This window comes from Manacus candei, unplaced genomic scaffold, assembly GCF_025592945.1.
Source record: "Manacus candei isolate 608988 ecotype Guabito, Panama unplaced genomic scaffold, ASM2559294v1 h1tg000009l, whole genome shotgun sequence".
Lineage (NCBI taxonomy): Eukaryota > Metazoa > Chordata > Aves > Passeriformes > Pipridae > Manacus > Manacus candei.
The window spans coordinates 967,393-986,082 of NW_026138057.1; the positions used below are offsets into that span (position 1 = coordinate 967,393).

Below are 18,690 nucleotides of genomic sequence, written 5' to 3' on the forward strand. Positions count from 1 at the left end.
TGCCATTTTACTATCAGGCTCTGATAAAGGTCTGTTTTGAAATTTCTGAGTATGTCAATATGGCTAATATTTCACTAGTATATAGGTCATGAAAATTTAATGTAAAAACCACATTTTGACTCTTCATATTAATAATCTAGTAGCTGGTTTTGATAATTTTAATATTCTTTACTAATTTGACATGTCTACTCAATTCAAACACACTTTAAAAGACTAGGGAAATAATATTTAAATGTAAAGAAAAAGCAACAGTGATTCTTGAACTTTCAGGCATTTGACCTAGTTTGTTCAATGTGGTTTTTCTTTAATCTTGGGGAGCTTCTTATCAGAGTGAAATGTGTCTAAACCTAAACCACAGGTTTTCAAGATTTCACTTCTTCAGATTTTCCATTTCTTACTTTGATTTCTTGTTTTCTTTTTTATGATTGTGTTCAGAAAACAATAAAACCAAATGTCTGTCTTCCCACTTCCTTACAAACCTTATATAGGCATTTAAGGTATATGTGCAAGTATTTTATAGTGTGCTAGCAGGAGATCCATTTCTTCTTTCTTCTCTAGCAGAAAACAAATGCAATGTTACTGTCAGCAAGGCTACCTATTATTCATCTTGATTTAGTCAAAAATAAACATTTTATTGTAACAATTTAGAATTTCTTGTCACTGCTCGGTGAACTCATCTCATGGAAATTCAAGTGGGTTTTATTGGTAGGTTTTTTTATAAAGTAGTGAGGCAGAACAGAGGATCAGAGTATAAAGTACCTTTCCCTGGTGGGGGGAAAAAAAGGTAGGTACATATACAAATGCTCCAAATTAGCCATTGCCATGCAGAGAAGAGATAGTGAAAATGTCACCTCGCTGCTCAGCCGTGGTGGAAGATGAGCAGGGTAGTGAGATCCTTTGGGAGCGGTATTGAGAACAAGGTGATAAATATTATTATGCTATTGCATAAATTCATGATGTTCTGGTGTCTTGAATCCTGTGTGTGCTTCTGGTCTGCCCATCTCAGAAACTGAGGGGATGACGTGGAGAACTTCAATGCAAAACAGGATGTGGTGGAGCAGAACTCGTCAGGCTGTGGAAGGTTTTACTGCAAGAGGCAACTGCGTGTACATTTGGAATTCTGCATTCAAATCAAATTCCACTATTTCTTCCTAATTACCCAAGAGTAGCATGTGTCTACTCTTTTAGAATGTAGTCTAAATAATTTCATGTTTAACACCAGAAGCTGTTCATTGTGTCATAAATTACTACAGCATTTTAGTTTCTTATTAAAAGAATGGGAAATGTGGTATTTCTGCCAGGATTTGTATGTTTAAGTGCTCATAAGGATGATGTTGCAGCAGGGAACAGTGGGGTTTCCTGTTCTGCACCCTGTTCCTTCTCCCTGTTTCCTTGTGGAAATGGATAGGGTGAGCTCGGATGCTGAAGTTTGGAATGGACATAGATAAACTTAGTTTCTTTGATTCTCGAGTAAGGGAAAATACAGATTTTATTTTTTACCCAGGGTTTTCTGAATTCCCAGTTAGCTATTATCATTCACCAGCTTACCACCTGCGATGTAATTTGTTGTTTGATGTATGCATCTTGTCTCTAATTGCCCTGGTTTTCTGTGGGAGATTCTTTCTGTGTGTTCAGAATAGTGCTTCCTTTTATTGTCCATTTGAAAGCTGTCCCTTTTGTTTTATCACAGCTTCTTATGAGCTGAAATCCTGATTCCACTAAGCCCACAATTCTGCCTAAATTCCATTTTTTTTTAATGTCTCATTTTTGAAGCCTTAGTTATTTCATAGATACCTGAATCCCAATAACGTGCAACAAAGGGTTGCTGCTTTTAAAATGTATTTGGAGACATGCTTTCTCCTTTCTGAGTTTTCAAAGACCATTGCTTAATGGTTGCCAGATAGCTAATTAATTTTACATTAGGGTATGTATTCTATACAAATGGCATCTGTATTAATAAAAAATGGTAGCCTCTGATGACCTTGCTGTTCTGTGAGTTGTCTCTGCATTGTAAGCCTCTTGGTTTATAGAAATGTTGGCTGCATCGGTGGCTCTGCACCCCAGGAGCTGACTGTTATCTCAACAATTTAGAGAACAACTTAGATTCCTTTTTAATGTTGTAAAAATAAGAATAAATAGAAATAGTCAGAATCTTTGCACAGTATATTCCAAAGATGAATGTTGTATTATTAAAGTATGAAGGCTTTGAGGAGCTAATGGAAGAGAATCCTTACAATAAGAAAATTGTTCCCATCTTGTAAGCAAGTAAGACTTTTCAGTGGGATTTCTCCTGTAATTCCATCCCAGTGTCTGTCTTTTTTTTTGAAAAGCATCTTTATTTAAAGACAGTAAAGATAAAAATATCAGCACTCTTGCTTGAAAATAGATCCTGTGTTAAATGTACCTTTTAGAAATTAAAAGTTTGAAATCCATTATGTGCTTTTGAACTGTGCAAGGGAAAGATGTCCTCATGTTCTGACTCTTGACCAAAAGGTTCTTAGCTTTACTATGTATTGGTTGCTGTATATTTCCAAAATATTGTTCTAATTTTCTATTACATTATTTTAGACAAAGCATGCAACAATACAAATTCTAGAGTTTTCCAAGCATGTACAGAAAAGAAAAGAAAAAAAAGAGAGAAAGCTAAAGCGGAGTAGATCCTGTCTTTATAGCCCATACAAACCCAGTAAATCTACTGTTGTTCTCTTTCAACATGGAAAAGCAGAGGCATCCTAGAAATTCTGTGTGACTTCTGGAAAATGCATTCTAAAAAAAAATGCACACAAAAAATAAGCAAAGGCCATCTTCCTCTTGTATGATGAATAAAAAATGATTGTACTGAAAAGATCTCTTTAGTAAAATGCAGGTACTTGTAATAGCCAAAACTTCAGGAGTTTAGAACTATGCCATTTTTTGACTGACACTTCTTCTGATGCTAATTGTAAGAGCTGCCTAGAACGTTTCACAAACACTACATTTCATGTACATATGAAGGGAGAAAGTTTGTATTTACCTGCAATTGTTTATATATACAGGTTTAGACATTTGTGCATTTGTTTTTATAACTACATGACAAATCCTTTTTTAGTTTGCATGCATCCTGCATTATTTTAATATGGTTGTTTTAACCTACTCTAGTGGGTTTCTGTGGCTGGGTTTTGGTAGCGGGGGCAGCCACAGGGGTGGCTTCTGTTAGAAGCTGCCAGAAGCTTCCCCTGTCCCATGGATGGACTTCCTGCTGCTGGCCAAGGCTGAGCCAGTCAGGAGTGATGGTAACGCCTCTGGGATAACCTATTTAAGAACAGAAGGTGGGTACCTGGCATCTGGCCAGGGTCAACCCACTACACCTACTAACAGTTTTGCAGTGTGGTGTGGGTGGCTTTATGCAAAATAAATTACTTCAGGCAGACCAAATCTTTGTCTTGCACCTTTCCTTCTGCCCCCAGTGCTTTTCCTCCTGCATTCTTCCTGTTCAGTTTATCCCAGAACAGAAGGTATTTTTTTAAGTACCGCAAAACAGAAGTATTTATGTGATTCCTCAGTGAGATTAGGCTAGGAAAAGGGGGATATGAAGGATTTGGCAGAAATATGTGTACATGAAGGCTGCTGACTTCTTTTTATTCTTTTTTGAATATTCTAATTTATACTTCACACCGAAGTGATCAACGATCATCAGCTGGAATTCTTAGTCATTTGAGAGGTGCAGGAGCTGCTACAACCTGGTGTGCATTGACCCCTTTAGCTTTAAATGGATACTTGTGTTTTGAAGGCAGCTAAACGTTTAGTTAAAATTTAAACAAGTGGTTTCACAACTGAAACACATCATGATTGAATGTTGTGCCGTTGCTGAGGGTGCAGCTAAATACAGCTATTAGCAGAGCCTTGACCTTTTATAGCAAGTCTTCTGCTGGCAGGCACCAAGTTTACTTGTGTTCCTGGTCTCCTACTGCCTCAGGTGTTATCCCATTGTTGTTTTTACATGTGTCCACAGTGGCTGTTGGCTGCAGATGTTGGTGTGCTGGGCTGTTTGCCTGGGTGGGGTCCATCTGCCTCAAGCACATGCAGGGGGATGCCCTCTGGTCACAGCTGTCTTGGCAGCCTGGTAATTGTGCTTATTTCAACCATTTCCTATTAATTCAGTGTTCTTGTGACTTCTGCAGAAAATGATCTGTGTTTTCCCATTGTACTGCAACTTGTTTCTTCTCTGGGATTTCAGGAAAAAAGGAGATATTGCGTGTGTCCTGATATCAGTGTGCTTCCAGACTGGATGTGTTTTGGCGTAAGGTGGTTTTTCTGCTGTTTATAGGATGCACTGGTGCTTTTTATAATAGGATGTGCAACTAACCATCTCCTTGAAACTATTTTCTGGTGAATTAACTTTGCTTTTTATGTGATTGTTATCTCTCTAAGGCCATGTAGTATTGAAAAGAATTCTGTCACCATCAAGATAAACTTATTTTTATTAGGTTGCTGGTGAACAAAGCAGAGATAACTAATATTTGTCTTCCACCGCTGTGCTTGTCCTGTTTTGTAACACTACCCCCATATAAACATTAGACCTGTAGTGCTCTCAGTGTGGACTTCTAAGTTGTTGTACAGAATTGTACAACACAGGTGATGGAGATGTGTTTTTGTAAAAGTAAGACTAATTTCTTACAAGTGCTTTTGGAGGCAGATAGCCATTCTGAGGTGAAGGCTAAGGAAAGAATGAACTTCATAGCCATTTGTTCACAAGATGGCCTGACTCAGATGTGAACTCAGAAAATTATCAGAAGATTCTCTTTATTGTTTTGGAAAAATTCATGAAAGCTTTTGGACTTTTGATTCTTCCCTTTTTTTTTTTTTTTTTTTCAACAGAAAATTGATATCCTTAAATCTTATAACATCTTTATTTTATAGAGTGGAAAAAAAGAGGCACAATAAACTACCTGGTCTTGTGGCTTTACCACAAAGCATGGAATAGATGCAGCAACAATCAGAATCCCGAGTAACAGAAATACTAATGCTGACGATAATTTACTGAGATTTCATAAAAAAATTAACTTGCCTGTAAGCAAAGAATGGTGCTGCTGTTGTAACTATTCATCTAAAATGGTACCTCATCTAGAAACAGATAATAATCTGGGGGAATGGGAGTTGGGTCAAGGAATTATATCCTACAATGCTGTCCTTCTCAGTAAGCCTGCCAGTTCCTTTTTGTCTTTGATCATGAGCTCATTTTGTGTATATTACGTAGGAAATAGAAGTCAGAGAGATGGATGACTTCAATCAAACTTAATAATGAAAGTTTAATTCCTGAGCATAGCAGCTTACTTGTTTATATATACATATATATATACACACAGGTATAAAAAAATTAAAAAAGTTACTTTTGTTTTTGTATTTCAGAGCCCTTTGTGCTTCTCATTTTTGGCTACAAGGGAAATTGTCAAAATAAGAAATGACTTGGGCTTTTTGTCTCAGCTCTCTCCTCTTTGGTGCTTTAGTGCTTTGGAATGATGCTGTGCAATGTCCTTCTCTGTATTTGCTGTCGAGTCAGTATTTACCATAACATTAAAGCAAAAGCAGGTTCTGTCTGATGTGCTTGAATAGGAATTTTTGAAAAGCAGTGTGTGTAAGAAAGCGAATTTCTTCACAAATTAGTCACGGTCTCCTTTGAATTTAAGCAAAACCAGAGCCCGCTTTCCATTCTCGCTCTCCAGTGTGAACACCCAAGTTTTCCAAAGGATGATCTCCTGTGAGGGCACAGGAAACCCAAGGGAACTTGCTACTGACAGAATCTTAAGGATTTTTCATCTGGATGAAAAGATTTTTGTACCTTGACAGAAAATCAATGCTTTCTCATTCTTATTAGGCCTGTAGCAACATCAACTATAGACATCCCTGCACCAGGGAAAACTTCATTTAAAGTTCCCATCATTGCAGCCATATTGCTGCTAAGAAATCTTGGCATTCCTCATGCAGATGAGGTTCCCTTCATCCTTCTTGTGCTAACAGCATCAGGATGTCTCATGAAGGGCAGGTTCCCATGGTCAGATTTATTGCTAACTCTTTAAATTATATCAGCTTTCAAACAACTGACCTCGGTTTGAAGTATGACTGTGGGAAAACAGCTTTGTCAGTGCCAAATCTTTTCATATTTCCAGCACCTGTACACACACCTGCAGGAACGGTAAATACAGTGATTTACATTGTCAGAGTCCTAGAACAACACAGCAGACTATCCTCTCTTGTGTATTTTGGCAAAACACATTTGTTACCACTGGGAAATCTTTTGTTTATACTTGAAGTGCTGAGAAGGTAATAGGCTAATTTTGGCAATTGTTTGAGTGGGAACCTTCTTGTGTACACAGCTGAGTCTATCACAAAGGCATTCTCATTATAGTTTGAATACTAACACATGAAAGCTAATGACAATTAAAAGTAGGAAGAGGAGGGAGAGATTATGGAGAGGGTGTCTCTTTTAAAAGAAAGCATAATTCAGCTTCTGCTGCCTTCAATGCACTTCCTTGGAGAGTAGCTTGATGCTTTTTGTGTCTGACCCAGCAGTCTGAGCACCATGAGACTGAAGCAGCAAAGAATCAGGCTGTGGGAGAGTTTCTTAAAAGATGAAGGGAAGAGCAGGCAGCCCTTGAAGAACCCTAGTGTTTAGAATATGTAAGGCCTCTGAAAATTGGCAAGAAGCTGAAGTTGAATTACCAAGCAGAGCTAGGGACCAACATAAACTAACAAGTATAAATGCAAGCCTGAATTTATCAGCTGAAGCCAGGCACATATGAGAGTGTGTGTGAATTCCTTGCTAAAAGCAGAGAGAGAGAGAGCGGGTGATATATTGCTTTGATGCTATTTAAGAGAAAATAGTCACAATCCATATCATTTTGCTGTCAAATGTATTTGAAAAATAGAAAACATGTTGGATATATGTACTGCAAATAGTTATCAACAGTGTTCCAGAAGTATTTGGTTTAGTGGGTTCCTTAGGATTCATCATTCAAATGTCTTGAGTTATCTTGAAACTGGCTATTGTTCTGTAACTGTGGTAGAGCGAGAGCATTGCAGAGGTGAACTGCAGCCTGTCAAAGCCTGTGATGCTGCTGTTCTCAGTGGAGAGACTCTTCCAAAGGGCTTCATTCAGTCTGCAGAAGTGAGTGTTTTGCTGGTGTTTTAGAGGCATTACCTCTCTGTGATCTGTAGAAGGCTAAATTTAGTCCATTGTCCTTTGAACCCCCCTTATGCATCTTTACACCCCTTATACACTTTAGCAAATCCTGATTCCAGGAAGAGATATCTTTTACCTCTCAGCATATGGATATCAGCCTGATGATTGCAGTTGCATAAATGAAGACTACCAAGAAGGGTTCCAGGTCCTGGTTGTTGCCCACTGTATGGTTTTAAGAAAATTCGTTGCATCCTTTTGATTCCACTGAACAAAAATTGTAAAACCACTGGCACAAAAGTGTCAAATATTGAGGTTTTCTTTTTGCAATCCTACTGTATGAGGGAAGCTCCTCGTAATTGCAGGAAGAAGAGAAAAACTTCAGGGTCAGGTACCTCATCACCTCTAACTGATGCTTTAGGAGAACAGAAAGTAGCAGGAGAGTAAAGTGCAGAGCTGTGGCAAATTTGTCTCAGGGCAGCAGTTAGAGTTGCTGGATGAAAGCAAAATATGGCCCATTTGTCTGGGAGCCTCTTTGAGGCTCGAGGGTGTGATTGGTGCTCTAAAAATGTGGAATGTTACTATGTGCTATTAGAGAAGGAGCGAGCTCAGTAAGTGTTAGAGCAAGCAGTTGTGACAACTGAACTCTGGAGTTACAGGGTGGGCTATTAGGGCCCCTCTTGTGTTCAGTTATCTTGTATTTATGATTATTACTGCAGGTGGTGGACAGTGATGTAAAGGTTAGTCTTCACAGCAGATATTTTTCTCTGATAATCCTCTTCATAGCTTTTTGTCATAGCCATACTTTGCTTCCTCACAGATGCCTTTTTTTTTTTTCTTTCTGTTTTTAAACCTAAATAATCTACTGTTGCCATGCACATGTTGTTGAGTTTCAGAATTGGAGCAAGCCCATAGCTGACTCCCACACCAAGCCCCCAGCGTTCAGCCATTGCAGCAACCTGGTTATTCCACTTGGTTTTCAAATGCCACCTCATCTCCCTGAAAAGCTCACTGCATCTCAAAAACTGGTTTCTTTTCTTTTTTTTTTTCCCTCCCCCCACGTAGAGCATGATGAATGTGGCAGTGGCCAGCACAACTGTGATGAGAATGCAATCTGTACTAACACTATCAGGGGACATAGCTGCACCTGCAAACCTGGGTACGTGGGGAACGGGACCATCTGCCGAGGTAAGTCTGTTATTTGAGAGACACCATAAACGTGTCAGGCTTTATTACTGTTTTCTGACAGTCACCTACATGCTGGGAACTCATGATTGCTGGATTCTGCAATGATTTGCTTTAAGGCTTATCATCTGGCAAATGGAGTATGCGTGGAGATGATGGGAATTGGTTTGTGCGTAACTTCTTAGCAGGAAAGAAATATTTTTTGCGTGGTAGAGGAAGAGAACTTTTTATTTACTACACTGAATACTGTCATTTGAGCTAGTAGAATTCAGCTTTTAAGTGGTGTTCATGTTTTATAAACTGTGGATGATATGTGCTGTCACCTTTGGCTTTTAAATTTTAATGACATGCATTTCAAGTTAGGATAATTATCTTTTATGCTAACATCATATGGTTGTTATTTGACTACTCGCATCAGAATCACGTTTTTTTTTTACATATAAATCTTTAAATGTGTTTTTTGAAGATTTCTCAGTTATGTAAACAAGAAGTATTGATAGCTAGCCATGCTCTTTTTGAAGTGGTAGATCATTTATTTAGGGTGGTTTTTATGTTTTTCTTTCAGTAGAGAAAGAGAAGCAAATGTCTCATATAAGGACAAAGGAGGGAATATATTAAATAGTTGGATTAGTGAGAGCTGTGTCTTGAAGTACTGTTGAGTTGTAACTCATGCATTTATGAATTACACTTGTCTCATAAAAAGCTATATTTTGTCTTGTCTGGGGTTTCATACTTTCTGACTTTCTAAACAGAATTACAGTAATAGAAAACTAACTTTTAGGGGTTTGTTTTATTTTATTTTTGAAGTGACAACTATTGAAACTGAGGAACGTTTTGGATAAAATGTTCTGTACAGTTTGGGGCACAAGAGGCTGGATATTAATTTTTCAGACTGTAGTAAATTGGCCAAGCAATTCCTTAAAGGAAGATTGATGCCATTCCTGTTTCAAGCTAAAGTCCTTCACAAAGATCAGCTTGTCAGCTGCTGAATTAGCCTGTACCATCAGGCTGGGTTTTCATAGGACTTCCTTTGGGTACTTTCCACCCATGCAAGAGCATCCCTTTATTTAAAACTAAAAGGGTTTGTAAGGATTTAGGAAGGAATAGAAAAATGTTGTGAATGTGTTGGGCAAGTTAAACCTCAGTCTGTCTGTACTGAAGGTCAACAGCTGATACCAGGGAGAAACTCATTGCAGTATGTTTTCAGTCTTTGATTACAGTAAATGTAAATTGCAGCACAAACAAGTGTAGTTTCAGGGAAGTCTGAGTACTAAACAGCCTGACTGTGGCATTAATATTATTAAATAATTAATTTATTGTTAACATTATTTATTAATATTAAAATTTATTTATAAGTATTATTAACAATAATTTGAAACAGTGGTATTTGGATAGATTAATAAAATCCATGTTTTCACACTGGTTTTCTTCATTTGTGTACCTGGATATTTGGTTTAGTGTGCAAAAAACTCCAAATGGAACTCCTACTGCATATTTATTAACTTAGCAATGTTGTAGCAATGAAATTTCACTGGAGAAATGCAATAATGTTTTTACTCTCAAAGTTCTGTTGAAATCTGAGTTTCTACAATAAATATTTTTATATATAAAAATATTGCATATTGTATATATGCATGTATTTTTAGTATGCCTTGAGTTTCACATGCAAATGTAGTTATAGTTGCCTTTTTGAGGTGGATTTACATGAAAATACAGGAAATTTTGTTCTTATGTTCTGACTGAGAGGCATAAATTAGAAAGAAAACTGGAGATTGTAGGAAGGGGTTTGCAGTCTAATAATTATTAAAGTCACTAGGGATAAGAATAATCCAGCACTGCGTGGAGTAGTCATTACTGCAAACCAGGTAGTATTAGAACTGTCTGCATTTTAGTAAATTATAAAACAAACAGTGCAAAGTACTGGTTTGAATTTCTCAGCCTGTGGTTCTGTGGTTACTTGGAGTTTTCACAAGCTTTGATGCTAATTAAAGAAATGTTCCCATTCTGTCCATGGTAATACCAGAAGCACTACTTTTGCATCTTTTTTTTTACCAAGTTTAACAGTGGTACATTATCAGTTACCTGTCACAGCAGTTTCCTGGGGTTGGCATAAGGAAAGAGGTGTGAACACATCAGGACAACTATAAACTGCTTATATTGGCTTGTAGTATTTTAGGGCTTTATCTTCAGGCAATATAGATTGGGAAAAACATAGATATAAGTCAAGGTGATATACCATCTGGAGATAAGATAAATGTTTCTATTCTCCTTGAGACATCTGTAAGTGCTTTATAAATGTTTGCATGTTATAGATGTGTGCACGCACAAATCAGTTGTTCCCAGCACTACTGGAATAACACATCTCTGTAGTACAATAGGAAATCATATTAGTATTGTCCAGCCAAACCATAAAGAGAAAAATGATGATTTTATGATGAGAGAAAAGGACTGGCTTTGTGCATGATTCTACAGTCTATTTCAACAATCTATGTTGTAAAAAAGTGAAATCAGAGTAATGATCTTCTTTGGCTTTAGTGAATAACACTGAGATAGTATTTATAAAAAAAAACCCACAGAATGCTGTTATTGGTGTTTTAGAAAAGAAAATGTGTAGTTGAATCAAACTGCATTGTGAACTACTGGTAAATATAATGTGATTACTCTGGCAGGAATTTGTGCTGTTTGCAATTTTCTTGAAAAGTATGGAGAAATAAAAGGGACAGAAATAACATGGACATGGATATTATGATTGCTGGGGAATTAGAAATAAATCAAAACCCAACTGTTGAAGAGGAAACCAAATATTTTTTTTCTGTATAATCTGGCTGTCACGTGTTTTGAGTAGCAAAAAAATTTTGTGGATAAGGAATTGTGTTAACAGGTTTGTTAAGTTGCTCTTTTCTGTGAATGAAACTTTGAAAAAAAATCAAAAGAAGTAAGAGTGATTCAGGACACAGAAAAGGTTGTAGGTGGGTAGTGGAAGACATGCCATGCCCTTTTACTTGAATTCTGTAATGAACTTACAGAATCCATAGGTGAGGGTAGAATAAGGACAACCGGAGCAATTTCACTAAATTTCAGGATAGGATTTAATAGTGCAGCATAAAGGCTGCATTTAGAGTAGAAGGGAAAGGTGATAAAAATTGGTTTAGCAACAGAATGTTCTGGTTTAAAAAAGTCATGGTGGGCAAGTGGCTACCTGGTTTAGCATGGTACTTTGAAGTGTGCCTGTCAGTATGGACCTTGTGGGAGATGAGTGTTTAGTGGCAGTGGTTAGATGAAAGAAGTTTCCTGGGACAACCATGTTTATGAATAACCCATCACTTGTGGACAGGACTGTGTGTGTGAGCGTAAAACTCTGTCACCTACAAGATGAGTAAAACTCAACTGTCATGGCTCTAGCTGAAGAACGAGGGATATGGAATACAGAGATAAATTCTGTGTTTTGACTGTGGAGGATCTTGGTCTGTGTACTGTTGCAGTGTTTTTGTGTGTAATCTTGACAGGGATAATCTGGGAGGCTGGAAAACGCGTAGAGGGAAAATGTCTTGCTCTGTTTTTTGTCTTGATAAGTTCTAGTTCCAGTTCCACTTGGCAGACTTGCCCCACATGCTGGGGAAGTGACATGTTGAAGTCATACGTGCCATTTGTTTAAAACACAAAAGACTTCGTGCCCCACAGTCTACTCTGCCTTAGTGAGAGGGAGGGCAGAGAACACTTGATGTGGGATGTACAGTCTTACAGCTTAGCAGAGTTTATCATAGAGCTTGTGCCACAGACTGAAGTCAAAGGGAAAAAAAACAAGGTGTATTGAAACATCATTAGGTTTCCTAAAATGATTGATGACATTTGGGATTAAATACCTTAAAACAAACAAACCTCCACCCACCAGATTTTGTCAGGAGCAACATGCAAGTTGCCATCAAGGTTTGGTGGCAATTAGATCTTTTCTTTAGTACAAGGAGCCCTAGATGTAGTATGCAAGCCTTGTCCTAAGTCTTGGTATTTTGTTCCAAATGTTTGTTTTAAAACATAAATTCTGCCCACAGCTGCATTTGTAGACTATCAGAAAAACAGAAGTGGCCTTGAGTGTATTCAGATGGTAAACAGGAGCAATTCTTTGGAAATGTAGACAATGTGTGTTTGTTAATGTTTTTCTCGTGTACCTCTGTTGTGGAGAATGAACAGAAGTTTGGCACTTAATCAAATGCAAATAGTTTTCACTGTACTTCTATATTTTACATGTATAATCTGTCTAACAGGTATATTTAGTGTGCTATTAATAGCTCAGTGGTGTCTACTGAGGTGTAGATTTATTAGAATGATTAAATGAAGTGGATTTAGTTACAGTCATAAACCTTAGAGCAAGTGTGTGCAATATGACTGATGCCTGGGCAGAGAAACACCAGGTATCAAGAAATAAAAATCAAAATAGTGTTTATTCTGATTAATATTCAGGCTATATAATGGTTTATTTCTGCCAGAATATAGACTATGATTATTTTTTCCCTGTTGTATTCTTTGCAACATTACACAGGAGGTATTTAAGAGATTACAATCCAGTGTATGGTGGAGTCTTAAAGACAAGGACCATTATTTTTAAGTGGCTCAGTTCTTCTGGTGTAATCTGGAAGTTTAGTTTCTTAATTGTACTGTGGTTCCCTATATATTTTTGCCTTGGAATGTGTGTTTAGGAGTGTCATTGTTACTGATGGACTTGCTGGTCACTTCAGGAATAACTTATTCAGAACCTTATATAAAAAGCAATCAGATTTCAAAAAGGTACTCTTTTATATGGTAATGGGGGGAATCATATGGAGTCTTTATTCATAATACACCTAGAATGTTTACTGACAGCTAGAGTATATCTCAGGCTTGACAATTGCTTCTGTTTCATGTCAATCAGTAAGTTGGCTTCTTTTACATTGTTTTAATCATAAATTGTAATTGGATGGACGTGTGGTTTTGTGGCAGTCTGAGAGCTCTCTTTCATTGCTGATTTCTTTGTTTCCAAGCAGGTATTTTTTAAAGTATTTCTTAGTCTGAAATATATTTAATAATCTGAAAGATGTGCCCATAAAAGAAGTTATGTTATCTCCCAGTGTGTGGGGAGTATAGTGATGGTGTAGTAAATAGGTGAGTAAAGATAAAGAAGTTTTTGTATTATGAAACTTCACCTGCTGTGAAAAATACTCGAGACTATTTTTAGTAAGAGCTAAAGAAGTAAAAAAAAAAAAAATCAGTCTCTCTGGTTATTTCTGTGCTGAGTTGTCTGCTTTTTTGGGTCCCTTTTACACTGACATCAGCAAAGCTAAGGTAGATTAAATGTCAGCAATGGGAGACAGACGTGCTGATATCTTGATATTAAAGCATATCAGATCACTGTAAGGTAACTAACTGCCACTTAGGTTTATGTTTTTTGCATGTATGTGTGTCTGGAGGTGGAGTTGAAAGTCTTCATGAAGCATTGGAGTGAGTTATGAATAATATGTAGGGCAAGATGGAAAGGAAAAAAAAATGTCTTTTCCCTATAGCCTTCGATTTTTTTTTTTTTTGAAGCTATAAAGCTTTGAATGGTTGATATGCCTTATCACAGCTTTAATTGCTGTTTTGGTGCAATATTCACCAGTCTCATGAAAGAATATGTGAGTTTTGAATCATGCTGAGATTTTCATCTTCGTTCTTTGCAGTCCTGAGCTTTGTGTAGATTTTTTATACCTAATGAACAGTGAATAAATCACTGCAAAAGCAAGTGAGTGCATACACTTGCATTTTGCTGTCACTTGGCACATGTGGAAAACACCATGCCAAGTGTAAGAAACTGGATAGTCACACTTTTTGTGTGAGGCATTCCAGATACAACTGATTTAATAATTTTAAACCAGTATATAATTATACAACAGTGCAATTAGAATTCTTGTAGGTTTTTTTCATTCTAAAACTAGTATTGCTGGACACAGAGTCAAGACTGATGGAAACCACTAAGTTTTCTATAGTCCTAAATCCATTGTATTAATAAAAATGAAAATGTGAAATTTTAATGTAAGAATCTTTGTATCTTTGTTCATTATTAGATAACTATCAAGTGTGGTGTGTTCATTATAAGTGCTCTGTTTGTGTTTGGATTATGAGTTATATAAACTCACTTTGTGAATTATTTGCTAGATTTTAAATTTCAGTTCTGATGTTGTTCTTGGGTTGGTTTTGGACTGTGATGCTTTAAAGTGATTTTGATGAAATTAGGATGATTTATGATAATTTTTTCTTGCCCTTAAAACATCATCACTTAGATTTAGTCGTGTGAGGTGTTGAAATGCAGATGTAAAAGCCTGGGAAGGAGAGAGGCGTTGGGAGAAGATTTATTAAGATTTATTTTATTTCTCATTATCCTACTCTGATTTTGTTAGTAATAAATTCAGTTAATATCCCCAAGTTGAGCCTGTGTTTTTCCCTGATGGTACTTGGTGAGTGATGTCTCCCTGTCGTTATCTCAACCCGTGAACACTTCATTATATTTTCTGTCCCCTGTCCATTTGTGGAGGGGAGCGATTGGGAGGATTTGGTGGGTGTCTGTCAACCCACTGCACTGCATTAAGAGCTAAGCTCTACATATCCACCACTGTGCTGTCCAATTTTACAGCCTCTTTAAGGGCACAGTGTTTCCTGGGGATTGGATCCTGTTCTGCGTGTGAGATTGTTCAAGATGATTTAGAATGCCCATCAGTTATGGAAATAGCTCATTTAAAACCCATGATTAATGTAACTTGTCAGAATCCAGATCCTGATCTCTGTGCTGTCACAGATTTTCTCAGTGCTCTAGATTTATAACTAATTTGAAAGGAGTGTAGCAGTGATTTGTGCTTGCTAGAGGAGCAGTCCAGTCCAGAGAACTGTTGTACCTGTATAAAAGGAAAGAAGAGCTGTAGTTACCTGAAGTATTTTGAGACTTAATCTGACAGGTCTTTCTACCTGTATGAGTAGGTGCAAAGGGCTCAGCAGACCTACTCATGAGTGTTTAGGAGAGCTCCTCGGTTCAGATTCTGAGGTGGCTCACTTGCTTATTGTCTCCTATTACTTTGTTTTACATTCCTTGATTTCGAGTCAGCAGTTCACTGTAAGGTCACAGTCCTCTGCAGCATCTACAAAAGAATTTCCAGTTGGTGACAAGTTAACAGATATATTCCCCACAGTCTCCTGGGCAGTAAAACTGGGTTGTGTGGAAGCATGAGACTATTTCAATAGTTATTTCTTTCTCTTTTAAGAGAGCAGTTAATAAAAGCAACAAATGTGAAGATTTTACTTTATAATTAATGTCTGCTCCATACATTTTACTTATTTTCTACAATGTGTTTGAGATCATCTTAATAGCTCCTGTTTGCAGCAGGTGTATCACCTCCCAGGTCTCTTTTGCTGAGCATTGAGGAGTCAGTTCAGGGCTTCCTGAAGTCAAGAAGCAGCTTTGTAATACTATTAGAATGGTTCATTTGTGTTCTACAAGCTAGTATTTTTTTTTTTCTTTCTTCCTGTAGTATTGAAATCTAAAATTTGAACAAAAATTGTCAGTCATTAGCCCTCAAACACATCCTTCATTGAAAGAACTCATTCACTATGTTCTGCTGCTTTTTTGACAGTGGGACAATAGACATTATGGTCAGTGGTTTGGTCTGCAGTACTGACTGCCCTGAACCTGTGATCCTTATGATGTGTGAAACCCTGGCTGTTTAGAACTGTGACTCTCCTGGCCTGCCCTGGGAGCTCGACATGCAATTATTGGGTGCAAAGTACTTATTTTTTGATGGTAGGTGGAAGAAGTCAGTTCATTAAGAGCATCTTGAAATATATCATTGCACAAAGCTGATTGCAGTGTGGGATTGGCTCAGAGCAGCCACAGGAGCATAAGAGCAATAGCAGCACAGAGTTCTCTCTCTTGTGAAGTCATTTACAGTGTGCAACCATTTTAGGATTCATGTATATGGAATGAGTACATCAAAAGGCAAGAAGATGCCAAAAACCATGAAATTGTTTCTATTCCCTGTAGAATGTAACCAAACAGTATTGAAACCTGAATATAAGTATCTTGCCGAAATGTAAAATAAGGGCCTTGCAGTTATTGGTTTTGGCAGCAGTTTCTGGTAACGCTGTGCTGTCACCCCAGTGCAGAAGGAAGTAGCTTTTCACACAGCACATAAGTAATTGGAGAGCCCTTGGTCACAGGGTGGTGAGGATGCCAGGCAGAGTGAAAAAGCTGTTGTATGTCAGAAGAACAGCCTAACTAATGAGTGCACAATATTTGGTTTGAGAAAGGTGATGGGTAATCTTTAGTCACCAGATCCTTGCCCTGTTCTTACCCTTGATGTTCATTATGGGCTGTATTTGGAGAGAGGATACTGGGCTAATAGGCCCTCTGGAATAACCTACTTGATTTATTTTTGTGTTCTTTGGGCTGGAATTACTATTAGAGCAATCCTTTTTGGGTAAGGATAATATTAGCCATTTATATATGTATGTTGTATTTGTGCAAAGGGGCTGTTCTTTGCAATAGTAATGGAATAGACACCAACCAGAAAACTGCTCTCAGCCTCCTCTTCCTACTGATTTCCCCCACTACAGCACACCAAGGTAAAACCATTAAGTGATTTGTCAAATGTGACATCCTGATCCAGGATTCAGACTCTGTTCCCAGTCTGATAGGTCTGTTCTTAAACCATTGGGCTGTGATTTCTCCACAGGAACTGTCAAAAATATTTTAAACATACCTGAAGAATCAAACAAAAAGAGTCCAAAATAAAGCATTTGGGGATATGTAAAAATTAGGTTACCTATTCAGTCTTAAGTCCTTACTGGTAAAACCACAGGTGCTGTGGGGTTTTTGGTACCTCTCCCTTATTCAGTGCACAGTGTAGACACATAAATCAGTGAAGGAGATGAAGTCCTGAAATAAGGTTTTCTGTGTTTATTATTTTTGTTTTTCACTGTGTGACCCTATTATTGTTAGCTACTGTCCCAGTATCTGTTCTGAATTTAGGATGTTACCAGGTCCTTCAGAAAACAATATATATTTTTTCATCAAATGCTTGCAGTGGAGTGAAGACATACTTTAGCTGCCTTTACATCAGCTTTCCAACTCTCCAGCTGCAGTGGTTTAGTTGTTCAAGCAGCTGCCCAGGTTCTCAGGCCTGTTGCTCTCTCATCCTTCTGTTTTATCATGACTTTAGGAGTACAATATAGTCTTTGTGGTCTTGCTGTTGGAGGGGGGATGTGGGCAAAAGAGGTTCAGTTCCAGGTTCCCAGGTGGGTGTAAGGGGACTGTTTGACTTTCCTCTCTGCAGCTCCCATGGTCCTTACTGCCTTACCATTCCCTCTGTTCCCCAGTTGCATCCTTCCTCTTCCTTTGTCCTCCCCTGGCTCATGCAGCACTGTGAAACATGGTGAATGCTGTAAGAGTATTAAGAGGGTGTGATTAAACATTTACCAACTGTGGTTTTTCTCAAATGTGGCAAAAGGCGTATCCTTCAAATCTCTGTGCCAAAGTGGGGACCCTTGGAAAGGGGAGAGTAAAACAAACCCCAAAAAACAACCAATACTTATTTTGAGAAATAGATGATTTTTTTTCTACAGTGCAGCTTCTGGTAGATACTCATCACAGGAAAAACTTATTACAAATGGTTTACTTGACCACAGTACTGAAAATGGCATTTTCTAGCAATAAAGCTTGCATTGCCCTGTATGTAGGTATGGCTCACTTTGTTTGCATGAGTCACATTGGTTGGCTTACTAGTTTTGGAGGTTGCATTTATTTTTTGAACACTGGGAATGGCAAATCTGGAAGCCATGCAGGATGTTTGATGGGACAATTTGCATCTTTTTATCTGGAAAGATTCTCCAGTTCAACTGTTTCACAGTGGTGCTGGTGTTTTAGTCTCTGCAGTGTGCTGGAAAGTTGAGGCACCCCTGTGTGTGTCTAGAGTTCTTACCTAAAGTGTTCAACGATAAAAATAATAACTGTGTCTATGCTAAGTGAGCATATGCTAAGTACAAGACTAATTGCAAGCTTAAACACTATACTGAGAATGGTACCTGAAAGAAATGTTGAAGTGAAAAAGAATGTATTCTGGAACCTACTAAAAAAAAAACCCCAAATGATGCTTTGAAGATTGTATCATCAAAATGAATTATTAGGTGAATTCAGTACACGAACTACAAGAAGAATGTGAATTAAAATAGCTCAGAACACATTATGTGCAGAGGGAATTAGAAGTTAAAGTAAACCAAGTAGAGGTGGGAATTGAAGGTGTCCCTCTTTTCAACGTAATTTAAAATTCAGTCATCCAAGAGTAAAAATGAACAAT

The 18,690-nt window shown here is 37.7% G+C and overlaps 1 protein-coding gene across 6 annotated transcripts in view; it reads left to right on the top strand.

Moving 5' to 3' along the window:
* Positions 1 to 18,690, top strand: part of NELL1 (neural EGFL like 1) — a 277,675-nt gene that overhangs the window by 161,114 nt on the left and 97,871 nt on the right. For 3 of the 6 annotated variants that reach the window (XM_051777275.1, XM_051777277.1, XM_051777274.1), the window contains exon 14: positions 8,222 to 8,344. The exons of the other annotated variants lie outside the window; for them this stretch is intronic. In XM_051777275.1, coding sequence (XP_051633235.1) covers positions 8,222 to 8,344 — 123 coding nt within the window. The remainder of the gene's footprint in view (positions 1 to 8,221; positions 8,345 to 18,690) is intronic. 6 annotated transcript variants of the gene reach the window in all.